At 53.2% G+C, this 22009-nt stretch overlaps 1 protein-coding gene across 1 annotated transcript; it reads right to left on the reverse strand.

Moving 5' to 3' along the window:
• Positions 1-3739: 3739 nt before the first annotated feature.
• On the reverse strand, positions 3740-7577 carry SLC32A1 (solute carrier family 32 member 1). Its single transcript, XM_075768381.1, has 2 exons — positions 6763-7577; positions 3740-5900 (listed from the first exon to the last, which is right to left on the reverse strand). The coding sequence occupies exons 1-2, from the start codon at positions 7138-7140 to the stop codon at positions 4713-4715; spliced, it is 1566 nt and encodes a 521-aa protein (XP_075624496.1). The 5' UTR covers positions 7141-7577; the 3' UTR covers positions 3740-4712.
• Between the last annotated feature and the right edge of the window lie 14432 nt (positions 7578-22009).

Consider the following 22009-nt stretch of genomic DNA (forward strand, 5'->3'; position numbering starts at 1 on the left):
TCCCTGTTCCTCTCCCTTCCCCTCTGCAGGTGCCCAGCAGCAGTGGTCACCACATCCCTGCATGAGTGGGTCCTCAAACAACGGTTTGATGGTTGAGCATGCTGGTGGAGTCACTGCTGGTCACTGGTGGAGCCTCCAGCTCCTCACCCAAAATACAAACTTCATAGGGAATTTTCTGATTACCCAGGAAGGTTTCTTTCGCCCTCAAAAGCCCTTTTGTGCCTGCCCCTCTTGTGGAACTGGACCATGATGTAGTTGGTCAGTAGGTCCCACAGCTCTGAGAAACCATGAATGGCAGCACAGTTCCTCAAGTGTTTGTCAAGCTGCTGACTTCTCGCCATCGGCACGTGCCCATCCCAGCTGGGCTTGTGAATCCCAAAGCAGAGAGGCGAAAGAAAAAGAAAAAGGGTCACTGGACAGGGAAGCCATTACAAAAGCAAAAGGCTGAGCTGAGGTGGGATTTGAATACACAGACGGGTACAAAAATGTATAAAATCAGATGATGGAGAACATTGGTGCTGCCATCAAAATAAGCATTTTCTGAAACAGTCTGGAATATGTGATTTGGAGCATCCAAGGTTCACGAGGCCAAGACAGCCAACTGTCACCACAGCCAGGGTCTCCAGCTCCAGTGCGTGGGGAGAAGGCAGAGCCATTCCTGCCCCTCTGTGAGCCCCAGCACCATCAGCAGCGTGCGGAGAGGAGCAGGCTCAGCCCTCGCCTCGCTCCAGCTCCCACCAATGGTCCTGTTGGGTGGCACGGCCATGCAGGTGCATGAGGTCCCCTCATGTCTCGGGGAACGAACCCAAACAGAGATCCCTGTTGTACTTGAGAAACCGTAAAGACACAGAGAGAGAAATAAATCCGTTCCCTGCTAGTGCAGAGAGGGCCTTTGTTCGTCTTGTTTTCAGAATGAGGAGGTTTAGAGGATTGCTGCAGCACATGACCAGAAGCTACGAAGCTGCAGACAAAAGCCATTTGGAACAGAGATCAGACTTTGCCGTCATGCTGGTTTTTCAGAAGATTTCTGCTTTGTCCAAGTTAAACCTGCTGCTATTTTGGGTTTTATTTTGCTCACTCCGCTCCAACCCCTGCGTTAAAGGCTGCACATTTCCCACAACACCGGGTTCGCGTACGCTTTCACTAGCATCGGCACAGCATCAAAATGTCTGCTGCGGCAGGCTGGAGGGGGCTGCCTTGTATTTCAAGCCCAAGTCACAAGGGTTGCACCAACAGCCACGCTTTGTCCAGCCACGGACAAGTTTAGAGGACAAAGCCTCGGCTTATCGCTCTGGCTTGCTGAGCAGGCTTGTTTTGCAAGCTCATTGCACGTCAGCCGCGAGCGTGTGTCGGCACCCGGCAAAAACACGGAGGAAAGCGCTCGAGCAGAACTGACAGTGAGACAAAGCCCGTTGGGGCTCTCTGGATAATCGCTGGCTTTACCACAGCTGAAAACTACAGCGAGCCAGACGCCGAGATGCCCCGTCAGCCCCGGAACCCGCACAGCCTGCTGCCAGGCATCACAGGGGAGGCAGAAATGCCTCGCAGAGTCCCTCCGGCCAGGCGGTATCTCTCCTCCCCAGGAAGCAGGGGGTTTGGGGGGGCTGTGCCTAGGCAGGACGTGGGGATTTGAGGTGCCCTTGCAGGGGCTGAGGGCACGCTCTGCTCCTGCTCCCCTGCTCTGCACCCGGAGGGATGGGGCAGGGGCAGTGCAAGGAGCCCTCGGCTGCCCTGACTTTACCTGCACTGTCACAAAAAAAGAGTCAAATCATCTTAGAGCCCCAAATACACTCAAAGCAGGAGCCATTTCTGTTCACAAAGGGGAAAAATAATTTTGAAGTAGGCTTAAAACTTCTGCAAAGTTAAATCTTCATAAAATGGTTTCGATCATCACGTGCCCTGAACCAGAGAACCTTTGGCCCCTGAAAAACACAAAGACAGGGGACAGGTTAGTCTGTGAGCATCCTGTATCCACGCACAGGCAGCTGCCCGCAAGGAGAGGCGAGCAAGCTGCGCTACCACTGCGGCATGGCAGCTGTCCTGGCTGCATCCGTTTGCTTCCTGCGATCCAAATGGGGAACACGGAGAGCAAAGGACCCTAAAACCGCCACGAGCAAAGCAGATGCAAACAACATATGTTCAGAGGAGTGTGTTAACTTTGCAGGGCTCCTCAGCTCTCCACTTACTCCCAGGATCCGAGGGGTTATCTCAGCCCTGCACAGGGCAAGGGAGAAGATGGGCTGGATCTCCTCCCATACTGGTCCCTTCTCAGCATCCTGGGGAGAAAACAGAGCTGGAACAGAGAGAGCTCACGGCAGAAGAAGCAGCAGCAGGCACCCATGAAGGAGGAGCTCCTCGCCCAGCTCCACCGACCCGGCGGTCTCCCCGCATCCCGGGCGGGTCGATGGATGGCTCCCGGGCCGTGCCGCGCCGTCGGGCGAGGGCGCTGCGCTGCTACCGAGCCCCCGGGCTGGGAGCGGGGGGGCACCCCCGGGTCAGTGCCGGGGGGGGGCGGGCAGGGGGTGTGGGCAGCTTTGGCTGCCGGTGCCTTCCGGAGGATGGGGGGGGGGGGGGGGGTAACCACGGGGCGCCTGCACCAGGATGGGGATGGGGCACAGCTGCACACCCACTCCCAGAAAAGTGGGCCGGCAAGGAGGGAAAGGCGGCTAATCCGGGGGGGGGGGGGGGGGGGGCAGGCGCCCCCCTCAGTGCCCCCCACACCCACCCACAGCACCACACGTCCCACGTGGAATAAACCTCGCGGTTCCTCTGCGCTTTCCTTTCGGAGGCTGTCAGGGAAACCGCCCGAAAAATGCTGTTTTCTCCGGGAAGGAGCATCCCCCCCCCCCCGCCTCCTGCCCGCAGCCCCTTTCCCCGGCTTGTGCCCCCCCCCCCCGCCCCGGTACCGCATTGCGGAGCTGCCCGCTGCCGTCGGGGGGGGGGGGGGGGGCAACTCCTCCAGCTCGGGCCGGGCAGGGGGGGACACTCCAACCCGTACCAGGGCTCAACATGATTTAGGGGGGCAATAAGAGGACCCCCACAGGGACCTCTGCTGTGTCCGGGTTACGGGAGCGCTGCCGGTGGGTGTTGTGTCGTCCTCCCCCCCGCTTCCCCTCTGTGCATCGGCAACGGACAGACAACGAATTAGTTGTTGTGGCTTTTAAATCGGTGTAAATCGAGGTGTTTTCGGTCACGGGTGAGGAGCGTGGGGCCGATCCCCGCCGCGGGGGCAGCAGCCCCCGCGGCGGGGATCGACCCCACGCTCCTCACCCGTGGGCAGGGCAGAGTGAGTTTGGTTCAAGCCATGGAGTACCCCCCAGCCCATTATTTCGTTTATTTCCCCTTGAATTTATTTGTAAGGGTTTGGTTTGTTGTTTTGGTTTTGTTTTTTTCCCCCCACTCCTTCACAAGAACAAAAATCTCGGGGTACATCTGCAAACTCCATCCATCCCTGGTGTCTGAGCGCCACGGGGTAAAGCAAAGCTGGCAGGTGGGGTAAAAGCAGCCCCCTTCCCTCTTCCCCCCCCCCCCCCCAAACTGTAGGATGACCTCTTCCCAAAATATAAGTGTCCTTCCGCTTGCAAACAGCTTAATCCCACTGTCGGTGACAATCCAGCGCTGCCCCTCTGTTACCGCCAGGGATGTGCGGTACCCCCCAACTCAAGTGGGTGCGGGGAGGATGAACCCCCCCTCTGCCTCCTCCGAGCCCCCCCATGAACCAGGCTAGCCTCATCGACTATGTTTTCTCTTTATTGTTCAATATATTTATGTACCACATTATATGTTAAAGATAGATTTTTTTTTTTTTCTGATATACATTTTTTCATCTTATTTACCACAATGACACCACACGTACATTGGAAACAGCTCCACGGATCTGGTAGATTGCACAGAATGAATTGTGTCGTAGTTTTGTTCCTGTATCCTGAACGACGTCAAATCCAACATTATATTATATTTTGTTTTTAACGTTTCATAATTTAGAAATAACAATTGTGAAAACAAAACAAAACAAAAGTCACCAAGAAGTGGACTCCAGGTCTGCGATTTCAACCAGAGGCAAAACATTGTAATTGATGGCAATCGCCATTCCTTGGTGTGAATTCGAATGGAAGAATTAAGCAGTCCTGACATCTACGTGACTACGGTGTAAACATTGCAGGTAACTGGCATCGCTGGTCGTCAGCCGCTGCTGGGACTTGTTGGGCTGCTCGTACAATCTAGGTCTCATCTACATCCATCTCGCACGGTGTAAAATGCAGGTCCCTGCTCCCAGCACCCACGGCCGGTTTGCTTCCGTCTGTGAGTGCAGTAACCCAACCCCATCGGATCGGCACCTTGTGTTTCAGCTCCTGAAACACTGAATTGCGTATCTGCAAGGAGTATTGAAAACTGCGACTGTTTCCCAACAGGTCATTCGCGGGGGGCCAAGCTTCAGGCAACGAGTGAGGAGATAGGGGTGGGGCACCAGATAATTTCCTTCAAAAAATTCTAAATAACAAAAAATATATTTAAATCTTAGCTTATTTAAAAAGACGGCAGGGTGACCCCTTTCATCTCTTCTTGTTTCCTTTAATTTGCAGATTCTGACATAGAATTTGTTGGATGCACGTAACGAAAATAATGACTCTTTCCATTAAAGGGATGCAGAATTATTTGGCTATGCAGATGTTCAATGCGATTCTCTCACTGCAGCCGACTCTGGCCCCTCCTTAGTCTTCAGCGTTGGTTCTGAAAGCCTCTATGAGGCCTTCTAAAGAGTGGATGAACCCAGAAACGCTGCAGATACCACCTATAACGAAAATGGCGACATCAAAGAAGACATGGTGCCACAAGAGCTTCCTCCACAAGAGTTTGAGGTGGAAAAGACTGGGGAGCAGGAAACAGAGCCCTGCGCCTGTGAGGCTCCCAGTAAGACCCATCAAGAGGGCAAAATGTGGGACATAGATAGCCATGAGCAGGGTGAAAACTACCAGGGCACATCTGAGGGTGAGTCCCCAAGATTTGAGCCGCCCATCACCCCCGTAGCAGTTGGGGAAGAACGCCCTGTTTCCATCTTGGAAAAGGGACCGCTCCAGGACTTCCACAGCCGCAAAGAATGGCAAGGGGTACGAAAGCAAAGCTTTGGCCACCAAGAAAATGTTGACTACTGCCCTAATAGTGGATGGCAAGTTGTCTGTAATGACTTCCTTGGTCTCATCAGCCCAGGTCAGATAGGCGACCAAGGCAAAGAGTCCCTTAAGGATGCAAGCTGCTATGTGAGTCCAGTTCATCATGCAATGAAACTCCTTGGGGTTCTGCATGTTCCCCTCTAAGGAAGGCAGAAAGATCTGAGAGGTGTAGCTGAAGACAATGATGCCAATGGAGATGGGAAACTTCTTTACATCAATGTAAAACTTGACTTTGTCCCAGGCCCAGTCACGTGCCCTGGAGAGGCAGTAGGCGATCACCAAGATGTTGATCACAAAGTGGGCTAACGTGCAGAGTAAGCTGAACTTGGAGACTGCCTTGAGGTTCTTCAAGAACGCGCAAGGCAGGAGCACTGCCGTGGCAATGATGGACCACGACTTCTGGGAGACGGGCAGGTTGGGGAAGCTGTTGTACATCAGGTTCCCACTGACCACCACATAGAGGATGCAGGTCATGACCAGTTCAATGATCTGAGCCACGTTCACAATTCTGCCTCCAAGGGTGGGGAAGCGGGGCGCACAGCACGCGTTCGCTATGTCCACGTAGGAGTCTCTCACCCTGACTATCTCCCCATCCTCATTCTCTTCATAAAGACAGGCAATAAGGATTTTCCCGGTGTAGCAGCAAACCACTGCAGCAAAAATTATTAAAAAGAGTCCTAGGTATCCACCATGAAGGATGGCATAGGGCAGGCCCAGGACAAACATCCCCTAGAAAGAGACAAAATGGAAACCGTGTTGCTCGTCTCACAGAGGGGACCAGGCAGGCGCCCGTACCCGGGCACACGCAGTCGCACAGTCACATGCACGCTCGCTGTCTCGCTTGCACACCATCACACCCACGCAATCGGTCACGCAGTCACGCCACGCAATCACGGCCGCACACAATTATACACTCCCCCTTTCTCTCTGACGTACCACCCCCCACAATCCCACCCGCGCAATCACACCCGCACACCCACATAATCTCACCCCGGAGCACCCAGAACAAGCGAGCACGGTTTCGGCGCCCGGGCTTTGCCCCCGTCTCTGCCCTCTCTGTCGCCAGCCCCTCTCTGCACTCAAGACCCCCAGAGCTGAGGACCCCCGGAGGCGCCAGCCCGGGCCCACCCCGGCGCAGCCTCACCGCCGGCCCGGGCACCCCCCGGGGTCTCCCCTCGCCCCCCCCCCGGCCCATGGGCTGCGGCAGCCCGACGGGGACAGCCGCCAGCCCCCCCGGGGGGACGCGCAGCGGGACGGGGCTCGGGGCCCGGCGCCCCTCCCCGGCTCTGCGCCCTGTTCCGGGGGCGGGGGGCAAAGCGGAGATCCGGGTTGGGGCGGGTTTCCTTCCCCTTTTTACTTTTTTTTTAATTTTTTTTTAATTTTCCCTATTTTTCCGCTATCTTTCCCCAATTTATATTTCTTTCTTTTTTTCCTTTTTTCCTTTTTTTCCCTTTTCTCCCCAGTGGCTTTGCCATCACCCCTGGGCTAGCGGCGAGCCGGGCTCGGGGCCGGGAGCGGAGCGGGGAGCGGGGCCGGGAGCGGGGCCGGGAGCGGGGGGCTTTCCCCGGTGGCGGCGCGGCCGCGGTCGTACCTGGATGGCGTTGGTGACGTTCCAGCCCGCCTCCCAGGCCGTGATCTTGGGCTTGCCCTGCCCGGAGAGCTCGGAGCAGACGCCCGCCTCCTTGGAGGCGGAGGGCGGCAGGGGGCCGGTGCCGTCCCGCTGGTAGTGGATGTCCCCTTCCAGGGGCGGCTCGCCGCCCTCCTCGCCGCCCTCGGACTTGAGGATGTCCATCTGCAGCCCTTGCCGGTGCTCCATGTCCAGGTCGTCGCAGTGGGCGAACCCCACCGCCTCCTCGTCGGTGGCCGCCTGGAAGCCCATCCTCGCGAACATGCCGCTCATCTTCGCCTGGGACTTGTTGGACACCGAGGTGGCCACGTTGGAAAGCTTGCTGCGGAGCAGGGTGGCCATGGCGGCTGGTCGGATAACTCCGCTGCTCGGGAACCCTCGGGGATGGAGAGACCCGACGGGGCGGGGGAGCGGCGGGGCGGCGGACGGGACCTCAGCGCCCGCCGAGGGGCGATGGCCGCTGCGGGGGAGGGGGGGGCTGCTCCGAGCCGCTACCTCCGCGTCCCAGCGCAGTGCGAGCGGCTCCCCGCCGGGCTGCCCAGGGGCATGACACCGCTGCGGGGAGGTGCGGGCCCGCACGCCCCGCCGCCCGCTCCGCGCTGGCTCCGCGCTGGCTCCGCGCTGGCTCCGCCGACCCCCCGCGATCAGTCGGCCGGGGATGAGGGGGCTGTCAGCAGCCGGGGGCTGTCACCAGACGGGCAGCGCGAGCCCCTGGCAGAGCGAGCCGCGTCTCCATCGCAGTGCGCCCACCTCGCGGAGAGAAGAGGGAGAGGGGAGAGGATTGCTGCATTTCTGGGGGAGGTACCAGCCTCCCCGGCCAAGCCCAGCCTTCCCCCCCCCCTCTCCCCTCCCCACCCACGCCCGCCGGGCCCCGCCAGCAGCGCCGCAGCGCGGATCTGCCCCCCCCCCCCCCCCGCCCCGGTCCCGTCCCCCCCCGGCTCCGCAGCCCCCGCACTGCCCCACACCCACGCCGCGGGCCCCCGGCCGCCAGCCCCTTCCCCACAGCGAAACGGGCAAGAGCCTTATCGAAGGGGCGGACAAACGGTTCTGCACCGGTGCTTAACGGAATTTTCCTCCCCGCACCCCCTCCTTTTTCTTTTTTCTCCCCCCAAAAAACGTGCGGCCCCTTTGGAGGCCGGGGGCAGCCGGGGCAGCGTATCCTGCCACAGCTGCGGAGCACAGCCGTGCGTGGAAATCCGCGCACAGGGAACAAGGGCTTAGTGTCTGTAACGACTCGCACGATCTGTGTGCTCCGAAACCGGAGGGAAGCGGGTTCCCGTTCCCGCCCGGGGCTCGCAGCCGGACGGCAGCGCCTCTGCCCCGCGGAACGGCACCGGCAGCGCCCTGCAGCTGCGGGATACCGGCACCCCGCGGGGATGCTCGGCTGCGGAGCTCTCCTCTTGGTCCCCACGACCTAATGTAGACAGTCTCCTTTCTTAAAAAAAAAAAACAAACACAAGACCCCCCCCCAAAAAAAAAAAAAAAAGCCCCAACAACCCAAATCCGATATTTTCGTTTTTCTTCCAAACGCTGATACCGATTTGCAATTAAAAAGCCTTACGATTTTTTTTCTTTATTGAAAATATTTCCGAGGTGAGCAGCCAACAAAACAAACAACGGCAACGAGAAATCCCTGTCCTGTGCCGTGGCGGAGCACAGGGTGGCGGGGGAGCGGTGGCATTTTGGGGTGGTGTGTGTGAGAGCACGTCCCCCCTCTGCTGCGGGGAGATCGTTTCAATCGTTGGTTTATTAAAAAAATAAATGTTCCTTGAAAGGGATGGGGGGGGAAGGGGGGGAGATATTCTGTGTTTCGTTTGCTGCTTTTGGAAGGTAAAAAAAGAACATTATTTTACTACAGATGGGCGGAAAAGCCAGCGCTAAATGATTTCCTGATCTCGTTGTCGAGGGAGCGCTCAGGCTGCGTTGCAGGTGGGTTGCGGCACCGAGCAGAGGTGGGGAAATGAACACACACCCACACCCACACCCCCCGGATCCTAGGAAAAAACCCTTAAACACCCCTTTTTTTTCCTTTTTCCTTTTTTTTTTTTTTTTGGTTTGTTTGGTTTTTTTTGTTTCTTAGACAGAACGCAAAAGGAAATTGGGTGCAAAGCGACTGAAATGCCTTTAAAAAAATTAAATAATATCCCCGATGAGGGCCTTATCCCTAAGGGGATCTCTCGGTCGCTGCTCCCGGCTCCCGGTGCGGCGGGTGCTGCTGGAGCGGACGGCCCCCCCCCAAAAAAAATTGGGCTTTTTTTTATAGCAAGGGGAGGAAGGCGGCAAAGCGAGGCGCATCCTTGAGTCTGCAGAGGAATTATTACATGTCAGTGCACAAATAGGTCGAGAAAGCCAAGCGGGGCACGCTTTCGCCCCGGGTTTAGCAGCGGCCCGCGGCGGGGCCCTGACGGGCTGGGATTTATCCGAGGAAAATTTAAATCAACCTGAGGAGGACACGGGGGGGGGGCTCGGGCCACCACCGCTGCCCTCGGCTGCCGCAGCCGCCGTTTCTCCTCTTTCCAGTCCTGGTTAAAGACTGCTACCATAAACACTTCGGCAAGTTAATTCACCGATATTTTTTTCCCCGCCTTTTTTTTTTTTTTTTTTTTTTTTTTTAAATTTAGCCCAGGATAAGTTCATTGCGAAAACAGACCTGAAGACGACCTGTTTCTGGAGGCTGCAGGGGGCATCAGGGAGGAAGAAACGAAAATTCACCCAAACCGCTCTCTGGTGCGTGAATATTTCCTAAAATCGCCCTGACGCATCCCCTCCCCTGCCCCGGCACCCCCCAAACCTCGGTCCTGCCCTGGCTGGGAGCCGGCGGGGCACAGCCGCAGCCCCCGGGCAGCCCCAATGGGCCCCCCCCCCCCCCCGCACCCCTGGAAGGGGGTGCCAGCCACCGGCATCATGGCAAGGGTGGACGAGATGGGGTTTCGGCTGCTCCTTGAGCAACCAGTGTGTTAGGGATGTGCTGGGCTCGGGAGACACCGCTTAGGAAAAAAAAAAAACCAGCAATAAACCCAAAAAATAATCCCAAACCAAATTAAAAATCCCCACCAACCCAAATACACAAAAAAAAAAAAAAAAAAAAAAAAAAAAACCCAAACAAAAAACCAAAAACACCCCACACCAAAACAAAACAAAACACCAAACCCACCATCAAAGAAACCCCGAATTACAACGAGATTGAAAATAAGTTCAGCTTCTCCGGGCCGGTGTGGAGAGGTGTGTCCCGAGGCAGCGGCTTCCTGCGTGGGCCGTGGGACCCTCCGTGCCCGCCCGCGGGCTCGTACCGTTTCTCCGGGCGGGGATGCCCTGGGAGCGGCGGGATCTTTTTTTCCGCTGCTGGATGCGGCAGTGCCCCCTCCTTTCCCGAGGGACCCCTCACCCTAACACCCCCGGCAAAGCACCGGCTGCCTTGGCGGACGGGAAACTGGGGGGTGCAGGAGACGCTGGGATCGCGCGGGGATGGCCAGGGGGATGCAGGGGATGCTGAGGCGTTCGAGGGCTGCGGGGGGTCCGAGGGATACAGGAGCTGGGCAGTGGGGGGTGCCAGGGGTGCCTCTGTGCCCACTCCGGGTAATCCCACGCCCGGTTCTAACGCTGGGAATCTGAGCCTGCACCCGCCGCTGGTGGGGTGCACCTCGGAGCCGCCCCCGGCAGCACCCTGCCTGGCCAGAAACACCTCCCCGGGGATCCCTCTGCCCCCGGGACGGCGGTTCCCTCCTGCCCCGTTTCCAGAGGAGGAAGAAAAAGACTTTCTGCAGCAGTGGCTGGAAATAAAAAGACACACCACCACCCCACCCCCCCCTCCAAACTTCTGCCGGCGGCTAAAACGGGGGATAACGCACATGGCGGGGGGGGGATAGAGGAAAGAGGCAGAGGAAGAGACGAGAGAGAAGCCCGGAGAGATGGAGAGGAGGGTCGGGGCATTTACCTCTGCTTCTCTGCCCGTCGCCGCCCGCAGCGCGCCGCTCCGCCGGGGAGCAGGAGAGGAGCGAGCAGGGGGAGGCTGGAGGGGCGGATGGACGCACGGATGGATGCAGGGATGGATGCAGGGATGGATGCACGGATGGACGCAGGGATGGACGCAGGGATGGACGCAGGGATGGATGGAGTCGCGTCATCCTGGGCTCCCCCTAACTCCTAATTAACTCAGGCAGGATAACGGTGCCAAACCTCATCCAAAGGTTAGCGGCTCTCAGGGGGACGTTTGAGCTGCAAATCATTTCAGATGAAGCTAAAAGGAGAGAGAGCGCCTGCAAACGAGCCGTAGCCCTCCCCTCTGCCCGGGGCTGACGCTGGAGGTTTCTGGGGCGGGTTGAGGGTCTTGCCCCCCCCACCTCCCCCCCGGGCAGCCCTGGCAGGGCTGGGGGTGTGCAGCCCAGCTCCTGCGGGGAACAGCTCACCCAGACACCCCCCCATCCTCCCCAGGCACCAACAGATCCAGCCGGAGGAGCGACTCCACCTTATCTCCGCAGAGTAGAGTCGGATGGGTTATGACTGGGTCTTCTGATTAATAAACTGTGGGGAAAAAAGGTATTCATGCTCAAAAATCACTTAAAGAAAGCAGGAAAGGCCAACACCGGGTAGGCTGCCTTTCTACAGCCTTCACTGACAGCCCCTCTCTAGGCTGCTGGGCAGCACAGGGCAGCGGCAGCTGCATGAAGGTACGATTATTCAGGAGCAGGATGAGCATCACCCCTAGTTCACTGGTCAGGCTCCCAGGTCTCAGAGGATTTGATTCTCATGCACTGCCCTAAACACATGGTGCTGCAAATCATGTCTGTGGGGAAAAAGGGGACTTGCGATTCCTGCGTGCTCAGCTTCATCTTCCTCCGTAAGACTCACAAAAAGCGTGGGTGTCTAAATGCAGGTGTGTAACCCTCTGATTCCTGCTCAGCCTCCCTGCTTATGCCACAATATTTCCCCACTCCCCTAAAAGCCACTGCTGGGCATCATCAGCAGAGCTGCCAGCTGCAGAGACAAGAAGGCCGGGCAGCACCTTCTGCCTAACCAGGCAAGAAGCTTCCCCGGCCACATGTGCCCGAGGACCAGCCTGCCCAGAGCAGACCTAATGCAGGTCAGCCCAGGCTCTCACTCTTGGACAAGCAGCCACCCCTCCCGGACATGTACACGTACACCCAGAGATGTGATTGCAGGAGTCAGAAGTGGTCCACCTTGTTCCCAGCCGTTGGTAAAAGCAGCTCCTGGGTTTATTGCCCAGGCTGTTACCATCCCTGCAGCATCAGAGATGCACAAGCTCATCCTCCGCTCTCCACCACAAGTGGCTGTGCAGCAGCGAGCTTCGTCCCAGCTCTGCCTCCCCGTCTCCCCTCCGGCACCGTGCAGGGGAACTCTGACAGGATAATAAAGAGTTGCACAATATACTATAAAAAGGCAATTAGATGAACTGCTGGATTGGGACCAGCTCCCATGACCTAGTTAATAGCTCTGGGAATTTCGGGAGGGTGGTAGGGAAGGAAACGGCATCAGCGTCAGTACACGGTGCAGGGCGAGGGGGTTTTGGAGGGGAGGAAGGGCTGCGGCACCCTGGAAACGCCCCGAGAAAGCAGCCCCGTCATAGCACAACAAACATCCCTGCCTTGGGTCACACCTTTTCCTTTCTTGCTCACGTTTAGAGCTTGCTGTCAGCATTTAGGGTAGGAAGTGAAAACGCTGGATATAGAACCAGTTCTCGCACAAGCTGCTGTTCAGTTTGCGCTCTGGATCTTGAGACTGAATTCATGCACAATGTTGTGTGCAAGACAAAGACTGTTGTAGCCAGAATGACAGATACTTTGCAGTAAGATAACCATTGCAGAGTAAAATCCAAAAGCAAAGTCTCCAGGAGAAAACCCACAACGGATGTCCCCTCTTTATTGAATTTTTTTCCTGAACACAAAATGGCTGCCTAAATTATAGAGACATAAAACAAAGACAGAGCATATAAAGGGCAAGGAATATTATAATTTTAGATTAACATGGGTTGCAATAACAAAATTCTCCTGAAGAATACATGAAAACTAAATAAAGGCTTCTTGATTTAACCTCACTATTCCTCAAACAGATGACTTCTGATCTGTAATTTGGGGGAGAGTTTGTACATGCACTTCTATGATTTTCATTTCCCAGAAGGGAAGAGTCCTTATCATTATCATCTATAAACTAAAAATTCATTTGCAATTTGACCATGACATGTTCTCCAGGATACTTCCAACACATTGGAATTAAATTTAACTCATAGTTTGTCTTTACTACTGACATAAAAATTAAGTGATAGTCATTGGTTACTTGCAATGCCAAATTCCCAGCTCACTACACAAGTAGTATTGTTCCCACAAGCTTAACAACATTTTCATTGAATTTTATATGTAAAGCTTCATCACTGTCAAATTAAATATTCATATATGTACACGCTCTTGTATTTCATAGAAAACGATTATGGACTAGGAAAGTGCATACTTCATACATGCCAAGCTTTTTAAGGTCAGCTTGCAAATAAAAAGTCCTCCTCTCCTGCTACAATTTTAAAGTCTAAGTCCAATTTAAAGTCTAAGTCTAATTTTTTCAAAATTAGATTATCATGCTACCGTACTCTCCAGTTGTAGACTGGCTAGTTGTAGATTTTCCTCCAGCCTAAAGTGTCTTGGGTTTTTTTCCTTCCTTTTTCCTTTGGGATTTTAAACAAAATCAAGGTCAACTTGCAATGAAAGTGCAGGTTGCAGAGGACCGAGCGTTACCTACAGCTATAGGCTAAGTGGCAGCACCCACGCCTGCCTCCCCCAGCCCAGCCCGGCGTATTCCCAGGCAGAGCAGGAACGAGGATTGTGCCCAGGAGGGCACGTGCGTGGCCGCTCGGCTCGGTCAAGGGCCAAACGCTTCCGATGTCCCTTGCTGACCCCAGCCCTGCTCCCCACGGAGTGCTCGACTCCTCGCGCAGCAGCCTCTGCACCCAGCAACCGCTGCCTGGGTCCGACCCCCCTCCTCCTGGTCCCATACCTGGTCGTATCCTGGCTGGTAAATGGTGCTTCGAAGCACGGAATAAAAGCTGCTGTGATGAACGGTGACTGGTCTGTACAGGAAGTTTCTCCCTAAGCAGCCTGCAGTCAGATGATGCCCCACTGCTGGAGAGTTTTTATATAATCTGGTTGGGGGTTTTTTCTGAAGTTTTTTTCTCTCTTTTTTTTTTTTTTTTCTTATTTTTTTTAATGGGAGCAGGCTGTGAGGAAGGGCCTCTCAGAGCAGAGGGACGGTGCCGGCAGCCAGCTCGCCTTTGGGGTGTTTCTTGTCGGGAGGGCTCAATCTCAGCCAGCTCCATCCCCCATCTGTGCATTTTCCTTCTCCATTTTGTGGCCATTTCTGATAAAGGCGGGTCGACGACACGGACGGTTGCTCACATCGCTCGCAAACATCTCTCAGCCCCATCCAAAAACCAAGACCAGCCCATTGGGAAAACCTACCCCCCACTTTGTGATATTCCTGGCAATTCAGCCGGCCGAGGCTCACAAGGGAAGCAGCAGGCACAGCCTCGTGCATCTTCAAAACACCGAGCGAGGTCCCGTTAGAGTGACACAAACAGGGAACGCCTAACCCAGGGACTGGTGCTGCCGGCAAAATTGCAGTCGGGTCTCTGAACCCAGCCCCTGCATCTCCCTATGGAGCTTCCACACAGAGGCTGCTATCTCCAGAGGCAGGATTTGGATGTGCAGCCTCTGCGTGCTGATATCACCAATTAGTTTTGGGGTTTTGTTTTTTGTTTGGGGTTTTTTTTGTTTGTGTGGGGTTTTTTTTTTTGGTTTTGGGTTTTTTTTTTACTAGAGGCCAAAAATAAAAGCCACATAAAGGATACAGTCAAAACCTGAACAGAGAAAAACGCTGCGTGATGCTATTACCACGTCGTAAAGAAAACCAAAGGGCAAAGCGAGGTACGTCATCGCTCGATCCAAAGGAAAGACTGCTCACAGCCCGCGGCAACACTTCCAGTGCCGCTGCGTCTGCTGCTGGGGAGGATGAGACTGCAAACCTCACCTCGTGCTGCTGTTTGCGAGTCCTCTGCACGCCCACTGCCAGCTACCGAGGTACCTGTGCTCGTGGGCGAGGACTGGACGCTGCGCTCAACTCGGCTTCCTTTGCTCTGCAGTGCAGGCAGAGTCCTGCTCTTAAAAAAAAAAAAAGAAAGAAAAAAAAAAGAAAAAGCATCTTCTTGCAGAAAAGCTCCAAGCACGTTGTTCTCTTTCATCCCACGCGTACCGGTGTGAGCGCTGCAATGCACGGCGCTGGGAAAACACGCTACAGCCCAAGGAGGGCGAGAGCGCCCGGCTTTCTGCAGCCTAACGGGCAGAACCAGCCTTCCTGGGACTAACGGTGTAACCGAGGGTAAACGCAAGGAAATACAGTTTACCTGTGTCTCACACAAGCAATAGGGAACATACTTATTTCTTACACGGCTCAAAGATCAGCTAATCACAGTGTCTTAATTTGCTGTTGCATGCTGCTTCCGCCAAGCGCCTGATCCTCGATACCACGGAGCAGCAGATCATCTCACGCCGCAGACATCTCCTCCGTGCTGCCTCCGGATCCGGTCACGGGGACAGCACGTAGTCGTTACGGTCTAAATGTAGCATTTCTATAGGGTTTATCAAATACCCTGACCTGGAAAGCTTTTCCATCAGCACTTCAGATTAGAAAAACTGGGACGGGGTAATATTTGTTGTCCTCAGGAGCAGACAAGCCGTGCTGCAGGAGCAGCTCCCTGTCCAGAGGCAGCAATGGCGTCCAGCCAACCCCGGGGGGGTCTTGGCGCTGACCCCATACGCAGAAGACCATCGCAGAGAGGCTTTTCTTCTTTCATTTAGTGTAATGTACAGAAAGAAAACAAATATTGGGACATGACTGAAATTATCCCTTGCCAGGAGACAATAAGAAGGGAACAGACCATGAGCTGGAAATCACAGCTGTAGCAGAGGATGTATTTTTTGTGACGCAGCAGCATACACTTCAGCTGTGCAGCTCACATTGACCCACAGCAAATATTTCAGTAAAATAGAAGTTTCACTTGGTACCTCTGCAGCAAACCTCCCATGGGGTTTTATTCAGGCTTCCCGGCGGGCTGGGAGAGGCCGAAATGGGCCCAGGAGCGTGCAGGGTGCAGCCAGCCCGGTGTGGGCAGGGTGGTCCTTGCCCAGGGGTCTGCTCGGCTGCCGCGCGTTGCAGAGACAACTTTTGTGCACTTCCATGAATATAGTTTAAGCCTTTGAGTTAGGCGGGGGGAAGACAAATGGGATTTAAAAAATACTTACAAATAATAGTGCTTGGCACCGTCCCGCCCCGTTCAAAAATATTATATATGCAATATATATAAAAATATGCATCTACCTGCATATATGTACTCATCATGACACGTACCTCCTTGCACCTGCAAAACTGGGCAGAACTGCTCCTATTACCATCGAGAAAGCTGAGAAACCAAGAACTCGCACCTGGACGATGATGAAACCCAGCTCCCTGGCCCCCGTCCCGCACTTGCTCTGCCCAGAGCCGTTCTTACGGCCACCACCCCATCGGTGCCCGGGCTTTTCACAGGGATGGCTGCATCGTGCTCCCGGCGCTGCCGCGTGGGTGGGAAGCACTGTTATTCTGCCTTTCAGGCACGATAAATGGAGGCATGAGGAGACAGGTACAACGTGTACATATGCATCAGACTCCCACATTACCCCCTGCAGAAAACTGCAGTTAAGCACTTCATTCCGTATGTATGTTTTGCCCCAAATTGCTAGTACAAACAGAATTTTTTTTTTCCTGATGCCAGATATCATGCTAATAATGTCTGAACCCCAAGTCTGTGCCTTTGTCACAGGAACATCCACTTTGTGCTTTAGCCATTGGCTCCGATTCCTTTTTCAATGCCCTGCTCTTCCAGCCTGAAAAACCTTTTTCTAAAAAATGTTTTTGGGGTTTGTTTTTTTTTTTTTTTCCATTTTCTTTTTACTGCATTGATCCTATTTTAGCCTTATAAAACTCATCATGGCAAGCAGCCCACCAAAGCAGTGACCGCACAGTACCCTGGAGTACTTTCCGTGCACTAAAGCAGCATTTCTGCTCCCTCTCTCCATCCTCACCAGAGAGCAGAGGGCAGCAGCACGGAGGAGCTACCCGAGGCTCAGAGATGCTCGTGGTGCCAGCGAGGCCACCGCCACCCCTCCTCTGAGCACACCAGGAGCCCAGCCCAGCACGGTGCATCTGCTTGGGACGCACCGTAGGTTTTGGAGGGAGCTTCACCCTCCCGTGCTGCTGCTCTTCCATCTTACCCCACACTGCAGGCTCAAATTCCAGGAAATTTTGCTGCGCTGATTCCCTGCTCCCCCACACCGCTTTCTCCTAATAGAAAAAGGGGGACACGCTGCTTCGTGAAGCACGTCGTTGTGTCCCATGGAAGAGCCCACCAGCCGGGCTCACTGCATTCGTGGCTCTGGAGCTTTCCAACACCAGTCAGGACCATGACCTTGTACACATCCACGTGGCTGGCAAACCGATTTGGGACTGGCTGTGGCTGCCTGGCTTCTTAACACGGATAACCGCTCTGAGCAGCCGGCTCTTGGCCTCTCAGCGACCATGGAGGTGAAGGCTAAACAGGGCCCAGATTTACTGTCAGAGCATATTTTAGAGGACCATAAGGTCCATCACCCTGACTTTATTTGAATGCTGCTGATGCTCGGGTGACCAGTCTGGCTCGTGTGGTTTCCTTGGCACGGTCCCCAGAGGAAAAAATTTCCCAGTGCCTTCGAGTCTCTAGTTCTGCTGGAAACCCCAAAGGGAAGGAGGGGTAGGAATGTATTGACTGCTCCATGTCTCCAGCATCTTAAATGATGTCCGTGTCATAAACCAGAATGAAGGGCAGAGATCCCAAAGTACGAAAGACCCAAATCCGTAAGTCCAAAACCCAAAGTTTTGACTTACCAGTGTGTGCCGTGGTGGTCTGACCACGCCAACCCACCCGAGAACCCGGCCTCACTGCCTCTTGTGTCGTGCTGGGCCAATGCTGGAACCCTGCCGTGTGAGCACCTCGGTTCGAGCTGCATTTGATTTGATCCAAACTGTTACTGTCCTGGCAGCGAATGTCCACCAAGACTCCAGGTACCACTACCTGCTCTGCACTGGAATTCAAGGGGTTTCAGCAAATAGAGTAACCAATCTATTAGCCACCTTTACAGCTTTTCATCCTTTTGTACCTCAATTTAGACCTCTGTAAATGTGTACCAGAATATTCTTTTCACAGGGGAGTCTTAAGCATGGTCAAAGCCTTTAAACTCTGAAGAGAAGAAAGCAGCCCATAGACTTGAAGTATTACTATTAAACAGTTCTCATAGTAAACCTTTTAGTGTCATAACACTAAATTCTTTTAATAGAAAAGTACTTCTTAAGCAATTTAGTTAATTTGATTTATGAAAAAAGAAATTTGGAGAGTGTAAAACCTCAGGAAAAGAACAGCAGGGAAGGGAGCTCTGTGATTACCTCCCCCTGCACACATGTAAACTGTTGCTGAGATAAATTAATAATGAGACTTAAAGGTAATACTTCTCCACAGAGCACGTCAGGAAACAGAGTGAAAGATGACTGCAGGCCTGCGAAAGAAGAGGGCTGTGCGGTCCGAGGGCAGGACTGTGCTTCAGGAACTCTCTTCCAATACTAAACCACCTAATCTTAGGATTACCTTATTAATTAAACATGTTTTGATGATTGCATGGGGTAGAAGATCCTCAGGACTTGTTCCTCAAGACTTGCAGGTGTCGTTAGACTTAGAGCTGAGTACGGCATCCGCTCAACCTCTCAGCTGAGCTGACATCCCTCTTGCCATGTCAGAGGCCTGTGGCTGATAAAACCGGAGGCTTTTTGTTGTGCCAAAACCTCCTTTACGTGGTACGAACCCCCGATGGGGAAGGGGCCACCTGGGATCCCAGACTCTACCAGCTTGTGCAGGAAAGCAGAGATTAAACTTTCTTGTTCCCACTTCAGTCCCTGAAGCTTTGTCACTCTGGATAAATCAGTTGAGCCTGGTTCAGCTGGTAACAAGACAAAAGTGCCCGGAGGTAAAGTTAAACAAGAGGGTGTCACTTTCCATGATTTGTCTAAGTTTAACTCTTTCTACAAACCAGAATGCCTTTCTGGGCACCTGATGCCCAATTTCCCTCTGATATTCCCTCTTACACCTCACCGGGTGCCGTCCCAACAGAGCCCTCCGCAGGGATCCCCTCCTCACCCGAAGGCTCTTATTGCCTGGCTCAACCACTAGCCGTGCTGGAGGCTTGTGCACATCCCAATTCATCCTGCCTCTTCCACTGTCACTTCTTTTCTGCCCCAGGAGGTGTCATTCTTGATGTCCCCACTCCTAACCCATGCGAGGCGGCTGGACAGACACTGCTAAACTAGAGGGGCCAAAGGTAACATTGACTTGCTTTCATTAACAGGTAATTACTGAGGGGTCTGAAGCTGTCAGATCTGATAAATGGTCATTAAAATATTCCTTATCTTCTTTCATTTTTCCAATTTCACTCAGAACAGGGCTCTGCTAACCAACTTCCAGTCTGGGAGGGCTCAGGGTGACCTTATAAGTTCCCGTATCATAGACGAGATACTAGAAGTAGCACCTCCTCTTGCTCTGAGTGGAACCTAATATCTGTTCAGACCACCATAGATGGTTTCTCAGTTGTGTTTGTACCCATCAGTCAAATCTTTCTGAGGAAATTCAATCTTTAAAATGATTTTCCCATTAACCTTCACCATATAAAGCCACATGAAAGATCCATAAAAAAGTCACCTTTGAAACCAGCTCTGAGAGCAACCAACCAGCTGCTACGTGGCACCTCTCTGGGGCAACGTCAGAGGTTATGGCAGCCCAAAAGTGAAACCATTAGTGAAAGAAACTTCTTGAAAGTGCAGTTCCAAAGCAGGGAGGAGTTCAGAGCAGGTAACCCTATGGCCCCAGGAGCTCAGGTGGTGCCCCACAAGAAGACAAGGATGTCCGCAGAACCCTCGCTAGGGCTGAAAGCAGGGAAATAAGTCAATAATTGCGTAATCAGTGGCATCTTACTTTTTTTAATGAACCTGTAGGACGAGGATTCCCCCCCACCTCCTCTTTTCCCAGAGCTCATCTTTCACTTTGTCATGCAATTCCCAGCTGGCCAGCTGCAGCCTGCCTCGCTCCCTTTTCCATTACACACTCGGCTGAGCTGAGGATGAAAGGGCCCCTGGATTCCAGTGAGAAGGTAATTAATTGACTTTCTGCTCTCGTTGCTATGCGGCAAAGGTGGAAGCCGCAGCAGCTACAGTTCATTTTTAATCCTGGAAGATTAGTCACAAATGGCATCATTATGGAGATGATCAGCTGCCCACAATAAAGACACTGGCTCAACTAAGGGGTGCTCTCAGGACAAGCAGGGCTGTGATGAAGAGACCAGGAGCCGTGAGTAACACACATCCCATTAACCCGTCAGCCAGGTATCACTATTTGTAGCTCCTCTCCTGGGTAGCCTTTCTCCTTTTCATCTTAAACCTGTCCTAACCTCCAGGTTGGGCAGAAGTCACCACTGCTTTGATGGCTGGTGTCACCTCCCCATGCACTCCAGGTAGGAGAAAAGAAAAAAACAACCACCACAAAAAAAAAAACAAAACCAACAGCCAGCCCACAACCAAAAAACCACTTTTTGAAGCTGTAGGTAAAATAAGTGGCTGATTCTGCACCTTACCCAGCTCAGGTGAGCACCTTTCCATGGTGTGACAGCAGAGCTGTGCCCTTGGAGGCACAGACATCGCCAACATCAGCTTCTTAGTGTGATGGTATGGCAAATTCTACCAAAATTTGTCAGAAGATCATTTTTCAGCTCAAAATACTAAAAATTATTCTGTAGCTGAGACAGCAGGATCACTCACATGCAGAAAATTACGCATATATTGAAAATATGTTTGAATTTCAACTCTAGACTCACACTGGAAATTAATTCCTCGTTCTTCAGCAGCATTGAGTAACTGCAAAAATAAACTCATTTTACTGGCAGAAAAACTACTAACCCAGGGGGATGCTTCCATTCTAAGCTTTACAAAGTTTATAGTAAATCCGAGTAAGAGCAACTGTTTTGTTGATTGTGCAAAAGAGCTGCTTATTCTTCAATAGTTGTGTATTTGCCCAATGATTTTCAACTAAGCTGCTCTTCCCTATCTGCTAAGTTGCTGTTTAAGCCCTTCCTCAGTAATTGTCTTCCAGATTTTAAACAAAACTGCTCCTGATGGTGCCTTGAGCCTGTGCTGGTGGCTGGTACCTCCCCTCCCGCAGCCAGCACCAGGCAGGGAAGGGTGGGCGGCTTTGGACAGACCCTCAAAATCCAAGGGGGTTATTTGGGCACATGCATCCAGAGAAGGGCTTCTCGCTGCGCTGGAATTTGGGGAATTCATCATGGGTCCCCATAACAATCAGCTGCTTCTCTACAGCCCTCGCTCGCTTTCGGTGATTTCTCACTTCCCCGCGGGGCTTGGCGCGCTATTTGCCTGAGAAGGTCAGCAGCAGAACAAATATTTGCCCTTCCTGTGTCTCATTCAGGGCTTTATAAGAATTAAAGTTTTATTTTATGATCAAAATCTGTATCTTTCTCTCTTTTCTGGTTCCTTGTTACTCTGGGACCATTTCCTTTGATTTTCAGTTAGTACCAATGCCATTTTGCCAGCACGCACATAAAATCTTGCTGGGCTCTAAATCTGATCTTAGTGATAGCACAGAAAAGCATTGTTTTAACCTCATGTCAGCGTCAGCCCAAGGTTAGAGCCCTACACACAGCTTTTATGGCCTGAAATAGAAGCCAACCTGCTTAAGCAGCATTTACGTAGATGCCCCAAGGTGCACAAGTACAAGCCAAGACAATGGCAACATTACAACCAAGGAGTGACGGGGGTCAGACTGATGAAGTCCTCACACTATGGACAGACGATCACAGTAAGAGGGTTACTACAGCAGGGTGAGTTACCACACATCACCCAAATCTTGGCACTCAGCTGGCTAGATAGACTTAGCCTCTTCCTGTTGTGCAACAAAACTTTTGGCTCAAAACATCACCGCTGGAGTTCTGATGGTTCAAAAGCACCTGCCGGTGCCTTCAAGCCATTCCGTGGCTTGTCCTCAACGCTGGGCTCAGCCTCTTCCATTCCCTGGTGTCCTGAGACAGAC

This window comes from Balearica regulorum, chromosome 16 (genome assembly GCF_011004875.1).
Source record: "Balearica regulorum gibbericeps isolate bBalReg1 chromosome 16, bBalReg1.pri, whole genome shotgun sequence".
Classification (NCBI taxonomy): Eukaryota; Metazoa; Chordata; class Aves; order Gruiformes; family Gruidae; genus Balearica; species Balearica regulorum.

Coding starts and splice junctions, on each gene's coding strand:
- SLC32A1 (XM_075768381.1), bottom strand. CDS start 7,140: ATGGCCACCCTGCTCCGCAGCAAGCTTTCCAACGTGGCCACCTCGGTG. Junction 5,901..6,762: donor ACGTCACCAACGCCATCCAG/GTACGACCGCGG, acceptor GTCTCTTTCTAG/GGGATGTTTGTCCTGGGCCT.